The sequence below is a fragment of the Sitophilus oryzae genome, unplaced genomic scaffold (genome assembly GCF_002938485.1).
Source record: "Sitophilus oryzae breed Bouriz unplaced genomic scaffold, Soryzae_2.0 scaffold_907_pilon_pilon, whole genome shotgun sequence".
Lineage (NCBI taxonomy): Eukaryota > Metazoa > Arthropoda > Insecta > Coleoptera > Curculionidae > Sitophilus > Sitophilus oryzae.
In genome coordinates, this window is record NW_022147536.1 from 3,193,785 (window position 1) to 3,212,847 (window position 19,063).

A 19,063-nucleotide genomic window follows, 5' to 3' on the forward strand; every position below is an offset into this window, starting at 1 on the left:
GAAAGCAATTCAAATTTTAATTAGTGTGTTCATAAGTTTCGATATAAATGACATAATAAACTTTATTGTTGATTCGCCTTGTACATTCATACTTATCTGTATTCGACTTTATTGAAAAAAAAAAACAGTTTATATTATTAAAATTCAATTTCTATTTGTGACATGACGAAGAATTGCAGTTTTATAAAATAAAAATTATGCCCTTCGGATTTTTCAAAAAATTTCCGGATTACTAGATATTTCCAAATAAACATGCATCGACGAAACGAGGCCTCGGCGTCGACGAAACGAGTGGACGAAGGAACGACGAAGCGAAGGGACGAAGGAACGAAGTGAAGGGACGAAGCGAAGTAACGAAGCGAAGGGACGAAGTGGCGAAGTGTGAGTAATAAAATATAGCCATAAATGATTTTTTCAAATGTCAAAAGTGCTAAATTTTAAAATTGTAGAAGATTTCAAACACTATGCCACTGAACATGTGTTTTTGAAGTTCAAGTCATTTCATTTTTGTCACAGCAACATTGTTTATATCTTGAATCATGCTATAAAAATATAGTCTTACATAAATACTTCTAAGAAATTAACGATAATGGTACATCAAAACACAGACACTAGCAAACTTATTCACGAATGTATTACATTTTATAAGGAAGCAGTAAGTGAAGTGCAAAATTGTGTGAAATAAATTATGGAATATCTACATTATTAAGAGTAGTTGATATTAACTAGTCGTAGGTACATTAATTGGTCATCTAGATTTTCATTCATGAATTAATGAGAAAAATCTAATATAACAATGAATTTACTTCACAGCATAAACAATAAACATGTTATATCGCATAATTTAATTTTTTTTTTTTTTAATTTTACATACTGTAGTATGAAATATCAATACCATCAATACTTATTAGTACGAAGCTATGACTTAATTAACATATCCGCAGCATTTTCTCTGATGTCTTTCATCACATTCTAAAAATATGTACCTATATTTTTGTCAAAATTTAATTCAATCTACGATACTTGAAGAATATTTTAATATTTATCAAAAAAGAAAGAAAGTATAAAACTATAAGAAAGTAGGTATATACTTTCAAAAAGCTATTCTAGAATTTCAAGATATTTATTCCGTACCTATATCTTTGAAATTAAAAATGTTTTTATATTTATTTTATCAAAAAAGTATATAATATTGTGGCAACACTAAAGATTTCGACTTAATATATATTTTTATAGAAATAATGTCAAATACTACAAAATAATATTATGTTATTCTAATAAATAAATAATAATAAATAACTAAACACTAAATACCGTATGATCAAAAAAAAGCGATGCTATGAAATAAAGATCGCTGTCATTTTATATGTAAATTTTTTATATCGGGAATGTCTACGATCGTCATTTCCAAGCCAACTGGACGGCGTATTTTTTCGATTATACGGTACTTCCTTCTATAGAGAACATTATTTAATTCGCTTACTTTTTACTACCTTTGTGTTCTAAATTCACATTTAAATATAAGAATGTACAAAATGTTTAAGAACATTATCTATAATTATCTAATACATATGTATATAATATAAAAAAAATTCAATTTTAAAAGTAAATTCTAAAAAATATTTTTTCTAACATTTAATTCAATGCGGAACATAATTGGTATACAGGGTGATTTAAACATGACATCTTCTAAGAACACAATTTTTTTAAATAAGTATGAAATTATGTTTAGATCTTATTTTGTTATATGACTAATTTATAATATTTTTTGCAGATACATTTTTTAAAATGGCGGATGTAATCGTGATCAAAACCATTTTTCCGTATACATATTATGCCCCTTGGTTTATCATTGAAATTAAGAATATATTTTTAAACATCTTATTGTCTTTTTAAAAATACTTTCTACATGGATACTTGTTCAAAAACGACACTTATAAAATAGTTCACATAGTGCCAACTACTTCAACATTTCCCTACATTACGAATCCCTACAAATCGCCATTTTGTTGCTTAGGTAATATTAAATATATACATTTATTATCCTACTTTACTACATTACACTACTCTTCTTCACTACATTTTTGTGTATTAAACGTTGAAAATCTTCTCGACAATTTCCTCAAACTAGAAGGCCTATTACTAAAACTCGGCTTAAAGCACAACATATACGACGAGTTTGGTGGTTCAAAGTCACATTCGTGACGTTTTAACTCCTCTTCATTCATGGCTTTCCCAGAACATATTCGTTTTTGTTCAGAACGATGTACCTCAACATCTATAAACTCCTCTTCGACATTATCAATACTGGTATCCCTTGACTGTACTTGAGTTCGTTTACTACTTCTAGAATACCAAACTTTTTGACGTTTTTTCATGGTGTCTTTTTTGGAAAAGAGTTTTAAGATTTGTTCCCTGAATTTTGGATGGGAAATAGCGTAGACGTATGGGTCGATGGCACTGGCAGTTTTGCAAAATAAAGCTGGTATCATGGAGGATATAGGTGTTATTAGTTGTTTGTTGCCAGATATACCTAACAGAGATATTACTGAATATGGCGTCCAGGAGAAAACCCAAAGAAATATCATAGCTAGAATAGTTAGAGCTAGTTTGATTTCTTGTTTCCTTCTGGTTTCTTCCCTGACATGTCTGAAAATTGCCAAACATAGGTATAATATTCAAAATGTAAATTGTGCGGAGTCATCAACAATAATTGAAATAGTTAGCAATATCGTGTTAGAGGATTTTTTTGTTTTCACTTTGTTATACCGGGTGCGTCTCAAAAGTGGCTCAGCCATATAACTTTTTTATGTTTTTTTAGATAAAAAACGAGATTTGGTATGTTAGTATAAGACATAAATTATTATTGATTGACGTATTCAATTGTTTTTGTTCACTTTCTGTTTCACCGGAAATGACTGCAACTTTTGATTTTCAAATGGCACACCCGGTATATTTTTACTTTATTCGATAGAAAATTACATTCTGAATAGAATGACATATCATATGTCAACTTTTGACTATGTATTGTATTTTAAATTTCAATCTATAGTGCCATGGATGTGTTAAAAACACTAATATTTAATCAAGGTGCCTTGGAAAAATAGATTTGATCGTCTAATGATTTTCGTGTCTTGTCCGGGCCCGTTATAAGATGCCCAAATCGTATTTCATATCTCTATTTTTTTCAAATGGAATGGTGGCTCATTAGCATATTTGGAAAAAACATTTTTTACGAATAATTTGGTACCACACACTTGGTATTTCGAGTCAAACTGTCATTATGAACCGCATGTTATAATTTCAAATAAACCATATGTGAAAATGTCAAAAATTGACATATGCTACGCCATTCTATTCAGAGTGTCATTTCCTGTCGAATAATGTAAAAACACACCGAGGGTGTCATTTAAAAATCAAAAGTTGGAGTCGTTTCCGGTGAAACAGGAAGTGATCAAAAACAACTGAATACTTCAATTAATCCTAATTTATGTTATATACTAACATACCAAATCTCGTTTATTTATCTGAAAAAATAAAAATATTATAGGGATGAGCCACTTTTGAGACGCACCCGGTATATGAAATCGAGATTAGATCCATTTATTTCTCACCTTGTTTTGATTAATTGAAAACAAATTTAAATATCGTCAGAAAATTAATCATATTATTTAATTTCTGGCCGATAAATATTCGAATTTCTTAAATTTGTTGCCAACTTATTTCAATCATTGTTGATCGTTCCATAACAATTACAATAAAACTGTTCTACGTTGCTTTGTAAAAAAAATTATAAATTTGTGGAGGAAAGAGATTTTTAAATTCTATTCTAATCATTGGCGTAACTACAGGAGTGCCCGGGGGAGCCAGGCCCCTCCAGGTACTGCTGGGCACCCCCCAGAGAAATCTTGAATTATGACTCTTAATTTATATATTAATTTTAAGCTACGTATTAATTTATATTTGCTTGTGATGTACTAAAAATTACGTTTTCTAGTTTTGTTTAGTTAATATTATTTTGTTGTGTTTAAAAAATGTGTTAATTTTTATTTTTTTAGAAAATTTGTAGGTATTTAAGTAATCTACGGGAACACGGTTTGATAACCAAGTCTATGAAATTTACTGATAGAGAAATTCATGTAAACGTTTTATTCAAAAAACGTGTTTTTAAAATTATTCTTCATTTTTTAAAAAACAAAAGACCTAGGCCCCTCAGGGCTCAGCCCCAGGCCCTGCCCAGGATGAATTGCTAGCTACGCTAATGATTCTAATATGTAAAAAAATTAAGAGATGTAACTAAGAGGTAAGCCAATATATAAGAAAACAAAATAATATTGTCCTGAAACTTGAATTACAAAGAGATTATTGTTTAAGGAAGCGACTTCAGAAATAGCAATCCCTGCAAGTTTGCTAATATACCGAGTAATATACCCTTTCTTAGTCTTTCAATTCAATACTTCATTCTTACCTAAAAGATTCTTTCTTAGTTGGTGACCCAAATGACTTTTGTACCACCACCTGCAGAATTTTTATGTAACTAAACGTGATCAAATGAAATGGTAAAACCCAAGCGGCGACGCAAAAGACGATAATGAAGATTTTTATAGCTGAGTTGTCTGTTAGGTAGTCGAAACTGCAACTGACTAAATATCCCTCGTATTGGTACTTGCCAAGTCCTATATCGAAAAGTTGGATTGATGAAAAAACAGTGGCGTATATCCAAGATCCAATCTGAAAATGAAAAAACAAAACACTGTTAAACTATTAAGCTACCTAAATCTCGATTTTGTACATGACTCAGATCAATACTCTTAGAGTAACTGTAACTGTCTCTAATCAAAAAACATAAATCTAGCTCAAGTTTCAAAATGTTATAAAAAATTCTGATATTGCTGACTCAAACCAAAAAGTATTACCAATGCCTGACTCAAATTAGGTCCAAAAATTTACTTAAATCTTACAACAGTCATGTCAAAATTTTAAAGTTTTGAAAAATTGAATTCAAAGTGAAACATTTGGCTTAAAATATAAAATACACAAATCTACAAAATGAACTATTTTATTTTAGAACAAACGTTTTCCTAACCATAACCATATTACTACGATCAACAAATGATTGAGGTGCGTCATTCTTGAAAGAACCAATACTAGAGACTATACCTGTTAAAGGGCGAAATAGAAAATATCAAGATCATGTAGAATGTAGACTGTATGAGTTTGACAAAAGGCAGTATCTGAGACGATTTTACAGAGGTTAGTTCTCCATCTCCAATATCAGTTGTACCAAATTTTATGACACGAACGGTTGTCGTCTACCATTTACCCCAGATATCTGCATTCGTCGTTGTTTCTTAGCTTCAATCTACTGAAGTGCTCATTGAGGAGCCAGTAGTTTGGAGACAGTGTTCTTTACATTTTACATGACCGCCATTCGCTTTGGCATTAAAATGTGTGCAAGGGAACCAATTTTCAGAAAAAAATGGTTTCTAATGTTCTTAAAAATAAACAAAATATATTATTTTTATTTAACCTTTCGAGGGCTGTAACTCCTTCGGGAAGAATTTGAGGCCATATGTTCATAGGAACCTTTTGTTTTAATTTCAACTGATGTAGAATCACTAATAGAAACCTGTCACTGCAAACCCGATTGCGAACACTACGTTGTTACATATGGTCCACTCTTCTTTACGGATGCGAGACATGGACGCTAAAAATCGAGAATATAAATAAAATAGAAGCCCTTGAAATGTGGTGCTACCGGAGAATCCTTAAGAGTTCTTGGACCGAACATACAAGCAACGAGGAAGTTCTTGTACGGCTGAACAAAGATCTGGAACTGTTAACCACCATCAAGGCCAGAAAAGTTAGCTACTTCGGACACATAATGCGTGGCACTAAATATTATATTCCTCGTTTGATTATTCAAGAAAAAGTCGAAGGTTGAAGATGGGTAGGTCGAAAGAAACTATCATGGCTCAGAAATATACGGAGCAAAATAAAACACTAAATCACCACAATTCACCAAAACACTTTTACTTTTACACTGGACACGCGTTTCGCTAACCATGTTAGCATCATCAGCAAATGATTATAAACTAAAATACAATATACAATTGGAGCGTGTATATACTCGCTCAGTGGGCACAGAGTGGGCGTGTCAAGATCTAGCCAACCGAGTCAGAACCCACCGAGCGTAACAGTTAGATTTCCGCCACTAGAGTCGTAGGAACAAAGAACTTGAAGGAATTGGACCGTTGTCTCTGTTCATACTATCTTTATATTTATTAATTCTGATGCTTTCATATGCATCTAATTGCCTATAATTTCAGACTTGTTTAAGTAATTAAGATCTATACAATGTTTTTTATCAACAACATGTTCGGCAACGCAAGATTTGTCAGGTCTACTATATCTTATCTGAGCTAAATGTTCTTTAAATCTAATTAATATTGATCTTCTAGTTTGCCCAACATATTTCTGATTACAATCTTTACAAGAAATTTCATAAATACCCGACCTTTCCAGTAGAGGTGTTTTATCCTTTGGATTACCTAATAATTGTTGTAATTTATTATTAGCACTATACACAAGTTTATAATTGACATTCTTAAAAATTCCTTTTAGACCACAGGATAACTGTCTATCAAACGGTATTGAAAAATATTTTGACGTGTCTTTCTCCACTTGAAGAGTCGAATTTTCAGAAATCATTAACCTATACCTACGTTTTCTAATTATTTTATCAACAAGATACGGAACTGGACCGGTCTGGGGGTGGAGAGGCTGTTTCATGCAGCAGAAGATAGAGAACTCTTCCACGAAATAGTCATGGAGATCGCCAACGCCTGAAGACAGGCACGGCACCGCAAGAAGAAGAAGAGGTAGAATCACCCACCGAATTAGATATACTATTTTTTAAACACCCTGTATTGTATCTCAGAAATAGGGAATTAAAGAGGGCATGGAGAAGGTAGAGAAATATAAGTACTTGAGATACCTACAAGCTATAGAAACATGGACCATAAAGAAGCCAAGAAAATTTAACAAAAGTTTGCTCCTTTTCTAGCTAGATCGTTTATTTTTTCATTGTCTTCTATCCCTTGGTGGGCTTGGATTAGGTCCAACCTGAATTCTGGCAGAAATGGTGCAGAATGCGTGCAGATTCTGCAGGATAAGTGAAGAAACTATGGAGCACGTCATATACTCCTAGTCAATTGAGAACAGGATAAGGTTTGAGTTGTTCAATAAAACTTAGTTTAATGAATTTAATGGTAATCATCGTAACATGTCGCATGTCGCCTTTAGATATTACTACAAATGTTTTGATATCGAGGATAAAAAACTAATATACTTAATCCACAATAGGTTCTTTATAGCCACAGACAAACTTTTTGGTAAAATATGAAATAAAAATGATACAAAATAAATAACAAAATATTTTAGATTTAAATTTAGTGGTTACAAAAATGCCCCAATATTTAATTTGCACCAATGAATAAATTATTATGAAAGAGCCTATGTGTGGTTAGGTTAGGCTTATGTGAGCATAACTTACCACAGATGTTTTAATACGAATATCAGCATATTTTCTACTCAATGGATATGCAATCACAAAATATCTGTCGAATGAGATGGCTGCTAGAGTTACTATCGACGCAGTTCCGCTTAGTCCACCAATAAAACCATAGAGTCTACAAGCTAGAAATTGAATAAATAAAGCAAATTATGTGTATATTTCAAATGAGTTTACCTAAGTCTCCAAGAGCAGGTCCCCTGTTAAAGCTATTATAAATAAATATCGGCATTTTTGACATCATCAAACCATCACTGACAGCTAAATTCACTAATAAGGTGTTGGCTGGAGTCCTTAAAGACTTATTCCTAAAAATACAAATTTCTAATGATTGTTAATGGTGGACAATTTTTTAGTGGACAAACTAAACTATATTATAGTTTCGTTTTCATTCTTTAATAGATTTTTATTGATAGAATTTTTAATTAACGTCATATATTTGCTTATTATATATTAAAATTTAAAAAAAGCACATTTATTTAGTTCAATGCTACGTAAAGAGTATAAAATAGTTATCGAAAAATGTGATACTTTAACAACAGCAAAATATATGACGTTAAGCAAAATTAATAATAACTATCTGTCAAAGATTGAAATCTGAATTGATTTTTAGGACTTCAAATCTATTACTATGTTTTTGAAAATCATCTCTTACCTCATAAATAGAAATACAACCAGATAATTTCCGAATAAACCCAAGACCATCACAATAATATACAGAACGGCCAAAATAATAAAGCTCGACTTCTTTGGTGCATCGAATTTTAACCAGTGTATATTAATATCTGTCAAATGATCTTCGGTAAAGAAATGTCTCGTCCATTCTTTTACTTCCCATTTGCTTTTAAACTCTTCTATAATTCTGTCAATTGTCGTATTGTCACCTAACTCGTTTCTAGATTTTGAGATGGATATATTGAAACCAGCATCAGAAACAAGTCCCATTTTAACAAGAAGTATATTTTCATGGATGTAGGATAATCTAGAAACGAACTAATATATTAGTATTAATTAAAAAACAAATGAATTAGTAACTCAAGTTATCTTGAACAAAAAAAATTGGCGCCGGGAGGCACGTATAGCCGCCCATACTTGATATTTTTCTATATCTCAAAAACTGCGACTTTGACTGATGTTGATGTTATTACAAATTTTGTTGCAAATATTATTCCTAATCTTAAATTGAAAACCGCGTTTCGCTAGCCACTGTAATTTTGGAGTTACGATTTTTTAAAATTTTTAACCCCCTCCCATAACCCCTTAACAACCCCCCACCCCACCAAAATCTAATGGCTAGATTCTCGGGTGCCACAGTATTTTTGTGCCAAATTTGGTTAAAATCGGTTTAGCGGTTTTTGATTTATCGTGTTACAGACGGACAGACAGACAGATGAATAGACAGACAGACAGACACCATGAAAATATTTTGTATTTAGGTCATTTATGACCCAAATAACTCATTTTGAGTGAAATTAAAAAAACTTTTTTTGCCGATCTTAATAGCCTACCATACCTGTCGGCAGGGTTGGAAAAAATCATGATTTTTTTAAAAAAATAAAAAAAATCAGATTTTTTTGAATTTAATTCAAAACAATATTTAAATCGGATTTCCGAATGACTAGGACTTATTTCCAATTAAGGTTCTATCCTAAATGGGTAAATCTTTATAACACTGCCCGATATCGATAACATTAACAATTCTACAGTGCGTTTGTCATTTTTCCACATCGGCCACCAATATATTTCGCAAAAAAGTCGCTCGCTTCAGATCAAAAGATTTTTTTTCAAACGTCTCAAAAGGTTTATTTTTATGTCATTTTAACCCCTAGGCATAAAAGTAAAGTACTGTTACGCCTAAGCACAAAAGTACAAAAATATATTATTAAACTTATATTAAGTGTCAAATTCAACGAGTGTACATATTGTTGCTCGATTACTGTTTATATTAATTGCAATGTTTGAAATTGATAAAAAATGATTTGTAATCTTTAAAAAAAAATAGTATGTATGTTCTATTCGGAGTAAAAATGTACTTTTTGTGCTTCCTTGTAACGTCGGAATAGCTTTACGATGGTCCTTCAAAGGTACAGCATCATCAAAAAAAGTATAATTTTTACTCCTAATAAAACAATACAATATTGTTCGGAAATAATCTAAGTCGAGAATGAAATTAGTATTATCTAATGTCAAAGTGTAAAATACTTACTGCAGATCAAAATGTCGGTAAGAATTTGGAAAAATACAACCGTTTCAAAAAAAAATATAAAACAACATATTTCCAGACAACGATTATAAATTCTCGGGAATGAAGATATAGTCTCTATATCAGAAGAACCTAGATCTGGCACTTGACTGCGAATGATATTTATTCAAACAGCGAATTTTTGTCACTTATACATAAATTTTAAAATAAATCCCTGCGCTTAGCGATCTAATGGGTTCATTATTCATGAATAGATATTTTTATATAGTTTTATAACATTTACAATTACTTTTCGATGTATTATCTGTTATATCTTTAATAGAAATATTTTTTTTATAGTTTTCTAGGACACATTTTTATAACTTTTACAGTTATTTTTTGATTTATAATAAAGTTTCACTAAAATTATTTTTTTTTATTTAAATCACATGATTAAAATTAAAAAAAATCACTTGATTTAAATCACGATTTAAATCATGATTTAAATCATTTGATTTAAATCATGCCAACCCTGCCTGTCGGTATGGTCGGCTAAAAAGATATACAATTTTTTTAAGTTGAGTTTGTAAAACAAAGATGTTTTTAGTGTCCCTGGCAGGTGCTAGTGCACACGCCTTTTTACATCCCCTGCTGATGCCCATGACCGCCTTGTTGCAATGTCCTATGGAAAACAAAAATTTGGGACTAACATAATCAAGGTATAGTCTGTCCAATGAGAGGATCCATGACATAACAAAGAAAAATAATGTCTGGGGTTAAAGGTTTTCTTTTCTGTAAGCTATTGCAACAAGTTTTGTATCCTAACAATTTAATTTTTTAATTTTTTACAAATATTTACTGATAGACAGTAATGAAAAAGCAATGAAAAATATTTTATTAGGAATTATTCTTTATGAACTTAATTTATTTCATGTAACTTTAACAGAAAAATATGATTTTGTAAATATATTCCAAGATTCCAATTCTTCTTCATAATGGTAATTCTGAGAATAATGGTAATTCTGAGATATCCCTCTTTATTTTTATTATATCAAAAATGACATTGGCAGAGCAAAAAATGCATTTTTTACAAATTTGTGCTGCCTATGTTTTGAAAAGTTTTAATCTATCTACTAATTTTTTTAGAGAAAGTTAATAAAAGTGGCATTCAAAAACTATAAACTATTTTAAATAAACAAAACTTTTTTATTTTATTCGGAATCAAAACTTAAGGAGAGCTTTGTATACAGGGTGTCCAAGAAATAAGTATAAGTATTTTAACTGGTAGTATAGTTCAACCCCAGAAACACGCCTATAAGGTTTTTTTAGGGAAAAGTTTTTTTAAATTCGAAATTTTTTGAAATATTTTGTGTAAAATATTTTAGTTTTTAGTTAAAAAACATAATTTCTTGATAATATGGCAACATATGTTAGTAGGTATTAGATTAGATTTATAAGAAAGAAAATCCAGAAAAGATCCAGTGATTCTCAAAATTTTAGCAATTTTTTTTTTGAAATTTTCAAAGTAAAATAACTCCGTTATTTTGGACTTATTAAAAACGATAAAGAGAAAATATGTTTCTTTTATTCCAATCCCTTAAAATACTTGCACTTATTTCTGGGACACCCTGTATAGTTAGATTGAAATATTGACAGTGTTAACCTTTTATCACTGCTAATGAAAAATTGCTAATAGAAAATTGCTATTTTCTAAAAATATATAAGTAATTCACCGATCATAACTAGCCATGATCACCCGATGTCGAAAAATTCAGTGATAATTAAAATATCATTCATTCATTGACGGTAATTGTAAACAATCATTATAGACCGAATAAACTCTTCAAACGAGGATATTGTGACACCATCTATCATGGCATGATATTATTATGTTAATAACCCATATTCTTAAAAGAAACAGGATTTTAGTAAGGAGAAAATATTAACAGATAAATAATTCATTAACTATTGAGTTTAGGTAGGTATTATAAGTCAAGACAACTGGATACATTCACCTTATTTTGACGCTGAATAAAATAAAATGACTAAAAATATCCATTTTTATAGTGTATTTAATATAAATTTAAAATATTAGTTCAACACAATGCATCAAAACATTTCACTTTGCATCACAATGCAAAAATTATCATAAAAAAACAATAACTTCAAAACAAAGAATAAAAAAGGTTTCCAATCGGATAGGTTTGGTGCATTTCCGCCGGTGCTGCCATCATCGGAGAATATCGTAAACTGGTATATAAAAATACGCGGTTTTAAATAGCAAGTATACGAAAAATTTATTAAAAAATTATACTAAAAGTGTTAAGAACTATAATTGAGGCGTCAAGTTGCAAAACTCCCCTTATCCATTTTAAAAAATGCCTAATAATATACATTAATAGTGGACCCTGAAATCAACGTTTTTAGGATAAGGCGAGTTTTGCAACTTGATATTCAAGGGAGAATTAATGTCTCTTTAAAATTCTATTAAGGTTGCCTACCCCTCAAAATAATATTTTCTTAGATATTTTCATTTACATGATTTTATCTGAGTAGATCTTGATTATTTGATAAAATCTAGGTGGCTGTGATATATCTGACGTTACTTTAACACAGCTATCTAATTAGTCCAACTTTAACAACTAGTTATCATTTTGTGCCAGTTAAAACAAAACAAAAATAACTAAACCAAACCAAACCAAACTTATCCTACATCAGAGTGAATTAATAGCTATGTTAATAGAATACTTAAATATCTAGTCTGTTTTTTATGGCGTTATGTTAAAGACAATATTTTATGCAGTTAACAGGAACAGCATTTTGAGCATTTGATTTCATCTAGCTAATTTTTGTCACATAATTTTAGGTTTATATCTAGTTTTAATTCTGTAATAATTAAAATATGTGTTAAACGTGTATCTTTTTATTACCCTTGAATATTTTACTCTACAATCTTTAATTTTTGTTAAATTAACAAAATGTATATCACACAGCCACATCATCAAAATCATAAAAATTAAAATATCTAGGAAAATCTTTGTCTGAGGGGTAGGCAACCTTAATAATAATTTGAAGATATATAAATTCCCCATTGAATACCGGAAAAATATACTGGGTGTTCCATTTAAAATAAAGGAGTAACTGGCTTTTAAAAGCGACTAATGTTTTATATTAATTTCGACTGACCCTGTATAATTTTTCAGGACAAATTTCAATTTGGTTTAATATATAATAGTTACTGTAATTAATTATCAGGCTATACAAGGTCAACTTAAATTTGGGTAGTTGTTATCGAAATTTAAAATTTACTCATCTTCATGTTCACAAAATGTGAAATATTTCAAAATCCTTAGATTTTAGGTATATATGCTTGTTTAATAAAACTCACCTTTACTTTTTTCCTAGAATCCGAAAATCAATCTTAATATATAGGATGTTCCATTAGAAAAAAACACAATTTTGATTTGTAACTTGTTTTGGGGACACCCTGTATAATTCTATATATTTTTATAAAATGCTTTCAGTTAACCTACATAAGCTGCCAAAATTTCATTTCGATATAAACTACCTTCTCCTTGGAGCTTCCGCGGCGTATGGGGGGCGCCACCCTGTATATGAGTTTCTAATAAACCTGTGTTCGTAAAAGTCTTCTTTGGTATTTATATTATTCTACTAATATTAATTATTTTAGAAATATAAAATTCATTTACCCGTAAAATCTACAAAAATTTTTGACAAAAAGTCCTTATTTAGTATTTATATTATTTTACTAAGTAATATTAATTATTTTAGAAATATAAATTATATTTATCCGTAAAATCTATAAAACTTAAATTTAACTTTATTTTAAAATATACATAGAGTACCTGCAAACATTTACCCACACTTAACGGCAAATACTTTCAAACTGAATTACTCATCCTGCGATACTTGTTTTATAGGAAATTTTCCTGATTACATAAAGAAAGTTGCCGGACAAGCGGTCCCTCAGGACAACGGAGATAATGCCATACTTCTTACATAAACTTTAATTCGCTTTAATATAGTCGTAAAAATTTAATAACATAATGTACATACTGTTTAGAAAAACTAAAAATAAAATGAATAGTCTACTAAAAACACGTTCTCTAGCATTTCTCTAGCATTATTCGCAAATGAACTAGAAACTAATTATTTTATTTTCCAAAATGTTTACAAATTATTTTAACTTTTTTATAACAAAATTCGAAATTGCTGTTATTGATTTAATAGACTCAATGTAATTAAATAGGTAAATTAAGCATAAAAATTATCATGAAGTGTACAGGGTGATGAAACTACTACTTGTAAATACATGAATGATTTGTTAAATATATTTTTCATTAAAAAAAGTGTAAATATTTTGTTAAAGATTTCCCGAAATTATCGAATCGCTAATAGTTATGATTTTTTAAGTAGCAATATTTTACAGAATATCCTCACACAATGCCATACCACTCATAAAATACAATAGATTATACCGGGTGCGCCTCAAAAGTAGTTCACCCATATAACTTTTTTATTTTTTCAGATAAGAAAAAACGAGATTTGTTATGTTAGTATATGACCTAAATTAGGATCGATTAACGTATTCAATTGATTTTGGTTACTTCTTGTTTTACCAGAAATGAATACAACTTTTGATTTTTAAATGGCACCCTCGATTTATTTTTACTTAATTCGATAGAAAATGACACTCTGAATAGAGTGACGTATCATATGTCAACTTTTGATATTTTCTCATATGGTTTATTTGAAATTGTAACATACGGTTCATAACGAAAATTTGACTCGAAATACCAAGTGTGTGGTACCCTTTGTTGGTACCTAACAAATTATTAAAAAAAAAATGCTTTTTCCAAATATGGTATCGAGCCACCCTCGTTCTATTTGAAAAAATTGGCGCCAGGAGGCACGTATAGCCGCCCATACTAAAATATGTTAATATCTGAAAAACTGCGACTTTGACTGATTTTGATGTTATTATAAAATTTTCTTGCAAATATTATTCCAAATCTTAATTTGAAAACCGCGTTTCGCTAGCTACTGTAATTTTGGAGTTACGATTTTTTAAAATTTTTAACCCCCTCCCATACCCCCTTCCCAACCCCCCCACCCCTACCAAAAACTAATGGCCAGATTCTCGGGTGCCACAGTATTTTTCTGCCAAATTTGGTTAAAATCGGTTCAGCGGTTTTTGAGTTATCGTTTTACAGACGGACAGACACCATGAAAATATTTTGTATTTAGGTCATTTATGACCCAAATAACCCATTTGAGTGAAATAAAAAAAAAAACATTTTTTTTACCGATTTTAATAGCCTACCATACCTATTGGTATGGTCGGCTAAAAATTGAGATATGATTAAAAATACGATTTGAGCATCTTTTAACCGGCTAGGACAAGACACGAAAAACATTAGACGAACAAATCTATTTTTCTAAGACTTCTTGATAAAAATAAGTGTTTTTAACACAGCTATGGCACTCTCGATTGAAATTTAAAATACTAGATTTTTTTTATGCGAAAATGTCAAAAGTTGACATATAATTATGTCATTCTATTCAGAGTGACATTTTCTATCGAAAAAAATACCGAGGGTGCCATTTAAAAATCAAAAGTTGTAATCATCTCCGGTTAAACAGGAAGTGATCGAAAACAATTGAATACGTCAATTAATCGTAATTTATGCCATATACTAAGATACCAAATCTCATTTTTTATCTGAAAAAAATAAAAAAGTTATAGGGGTGAGCCACTTTTGAGACGCACCCCGTATAGCTTTGTATACACAAATGGCGATTAACAAATGCAAGACCAATACGTAGACTCCCTATGGTCTTGCAGTTAATGAGTAGTCTGGGTCTGGTGTCGTCTATATTTTCCAAGACCAGTCTCGGTAAGTATACAAAATATGAGTTAAAACAAGATATAATAATTTTCTCTTCTATTCAAAATGAAACACGGTTCTGAAAATAAAACAGTTTGTTTTCGCCTTTTAAACTAATAGGCGTTAGTCATTAAATATAAATTTCTAATGTGCAATAAAAATTGGACATTGGCTGAAAAGATCTCAATTAATTTTACAATAAAAATAAGTATGATTTACTGGGTTGATATAGATGACAATAATTCTCGTAAAACAGAAAAATTGGAAAATAAAAATTCATTATAGATAATTGGAAAAAAATAAAAATAAAAAATAATTCCTAAAAGATCATTATTATAAAATTCTTCCAACAAAAAATCTGATTAATTTGACTAAGTTTACAATTTTGAATAATCATTTATATTAATTAGGTATCTTTAATTGTGCAGAACTCGGCAAAAATATTATATCATTTAAAAAAAATAAACTCTCAAACAGAAAATCTGCTACAGAGTAGTGATGGATATTACGATTCTTTTTAGAGAATTCTCTAACACATTAAAATTGTCATACATTTTCAGACGTCTCTTTAATGTATTCTGGTATACGTAGTGGTACCTCCATGAACTATAACATGGATAAATTAATGGCAAGACACTTTTATTGTGTTCTATTCTTTAACTCTCTGGAGAGTCAATTATTTCTGACGCGACGGGGATGATATCTCTTAAAACAAATATTTTTCTTATACGTAGTAATTTATGTTCACTTACAGAATATCTGTTAAACTAGTTTCCGTCGTGTTTAAATCTGGTGGATTTATATCTTTTTATTTATGTGTAAAATATACAGGGTGATTCAAAAAACATGTGGCCTCTCTCTTGAGGAGATTCTTCATTTAAATATGAGACTTATTTTTTTATATTAAGATAGGTCATATTCTGTATTATTTCGTAGCTACAGGGGGTTAGTCTTTATTTTTCTTCGATTTATCTATTATAATTTTCTTCCAAGTATTTTTAGAGATTCGAATGAAATTTTGAGGGTAAAAAATACTATAAGTGCGACATATTTTAATGCTAAAAAAGTTTCGAGAAACTACTGCATATGGGTTAACAATGGAATATTTATCGAAATGTGAAGAAATGTATGAAAACGTGAAGAAAAATTGTGTAGACCATTTAATGGCCGATTAAAAGATGTTTCTTGATATGTTGTCGATTACGGTCTCCTTGACGAGATAAACGCAATTTGATTAATTTACCTTAATCTAAGTATAATAGCAACCTTTAAAAATGTCTAATGTCATTAACTGGCCAAAATATTAAGTAAGCATTGATTCCTCGTAAAAAAAATATAGAAAAAAAACTTTCTATAAACATGGGTGCAGAATTGCATCGTTTTAAAGTTACAGGATGTTACTAACTTGTAATTTGATGTAGGGTTTCCATAAAGGCTTTTGGAAATTCCGGACAAGTGAACTCAGAAATCCGGACAACATTTGGACATTACAAAAAAGAAACTATACATTTATTTATGAATTTTTATAGGAATCAAATAATACCCCGGAATCAACAAAATATAAACCAAAAAACATTCACTTTCCAGGAGTGCACCAAAAGCAAAAAATTTGAGCGTTAAAGTATAGAAATGTGTACTCCAAAGACATTATAAAGATAGACCGAACATCTCATTCATAAATACTCGTTGGTAGTGTATCAAACATTCCAATGTGTCAAACAAGGACAGAAGAGACAGAGAAATCTAAAATTTCCGACCCCGGCAACTAGGCGCATTTCGATTGTTCTAATGGCCAGTGGCGTATCGTTTTTTGGAAATTAAAAAAAAAAAAGTAAAAAAGTAAAATTTAAAAAAAAAAGAAAAAAAAGTAAAATTTATACTCCATATTAATATACTACATTAACACTTTTTCGTTAGATGAGGTCGGGTAACACCTTTGTTTATTTGTTGAGCAAAATTCCTTTAGAATATCGTATATAATGACCAGAAATGACGCAATTTTAAGAAAAAAATGTCACTTTCTGGCTTATAATAAAATTTCAAATGCAACGTTTATATTCAAATTTGTTATGATCTACAATAGTTAGGTAGTCATTGAGACGAATTATAATTCAATTACTGGTTACTACGTTCTTGTTTTAATAGATTAATTACAAATATAATTAGAAATTATTTTGATTGTGAGAAGCTCTCTTGTGGGACGCCTATGTACAATGACGAAAACAATACCCACCTGTGAAAAGACAAATTCGGGTAATTTGAGCTTATTTTCCCACACACTTGACACTGTCGTACCATACTGAATTCGCAGATTCAAAAGTACGTTAAACAAAAACAAAAACCACCGAAAAACACTGAAAATTCACTTTCGTCTTGATTCCGACTTCAAACACACCGCATGCTAAACGTAGTACGCTATAACGGACCAAGGGCCGTCGCGAGGGGTGGTGGGACGGACGGCTCATTTCATTCTGGAAGACTAGCAGCGACGTTGCCAATAGTTCTAGACGTTTCAGCACATTAAACAGTAAACATGTCCTTTAATAGTAACGCATATATCCTCTGGTTAATAACATATTATTATGCATGCTTCTTTAAAAATAAACTATTAATTTAATTAAGAAATTGAGATTTATTGATATCCGGTAAAGGTTTTAAAGTCACCTTTTCTGCAAATCAAACTGAGTAGATAGACGCAAATTTGAGATGTGGCAATGTCGCCTTCTCGATCTCAGTTGGTTTTTACAGTACGTAGTCAACCTCCGATTGTTTGATCGGGTTAAAATGTCTAATGTGATATCTGTTCTTACTAAATCTATGGTACTTTCCAACATGCGTCGGTTAAGTAGAGCTGTAGCATCGTAGAGACTAAAATATTCAACAAAGTAACTGAGAAATTAATTTAACTATAACTGGCAAAATATTTTAGTAAGTTAAATTGTTTTGTGGTCATAGGTTTCCTGACCTTTCCGGTCCACACTTTGGGATGTCTCGCGCTCGTCTCGCTCTCGTCTCGTCAGGTCTGTACGCACCTTAACGTTGCTCAGCAACATCACTATGAACAATGTCACTGTCAAAACAAGGACCTGTTACGCAGGAGAGACTATATAATTTAAGAAAAAGCCCATCTTATTTTAGCAACTTCTTAGATATCAAAAAAATGGCAGTAGATAAAATTCTTGTGATATATCAAGAAATACCTATGTAAAACTACACAAATAAATGAAATTGATTTACCTGTTTTCAAAAACTTGCAGAGCAGCGAGCATTTCTAACTTTAAATTTACATTTTGTATTACAACTAACGATTCTTCTAAAGCTCTGAGTGCAAAATTGTAGGATAAACCAAAATATACTGTTTCTTGGTTATACGATTTCAGAATACCGTTAACTTATATG

At 30.4% G+C, this 19,063-nt stretch overlaps 1 protein-coding gene across 2 annotated transcripts; it reads right to left on the reverse strand.

Annotated features, from left to right (window-relative positions):
* Positions 1 to 670: 670 nt before the first annotated feature.
* LOC115890697 (opsin, ultraviolet-sensitive-like) lies at positions 671 to 19,063 on the reverse strand. Of its 2 annotated transcripts, none has more exons than XM_030911003.1 (6): positions 18,902 to 19,063; positions 8,229 to 8,555; positions 7,751 to 7,881; positions 7,556 to 7,698; positions 4,469 to 4,731; positions 671 to 2,649 (listed from the first exon to the last, which is right to left on the reverse strand). In XM_030911003.1, exons 1-6 carry the CDS (start codon positions 18,931 to 18,933, stop codon positions 2,064 to 2,066), a joined length of 1,482 nt encoding a protein of 493 aa, XP_030766863.1. In that variant the 5' UTR covers positions 18,934 to 19,063; the 3' UTR covers positions 671 to 2,063. The 2 variants fall into 2 exon arrangements, with proteins under 2 accessions (XP_030766863.1, XP_030766864.1); XM_030911004.1 differs by lacking the exon at positions 18,902 to 19,063 and adding an exon at positions 13,622 to 13,883.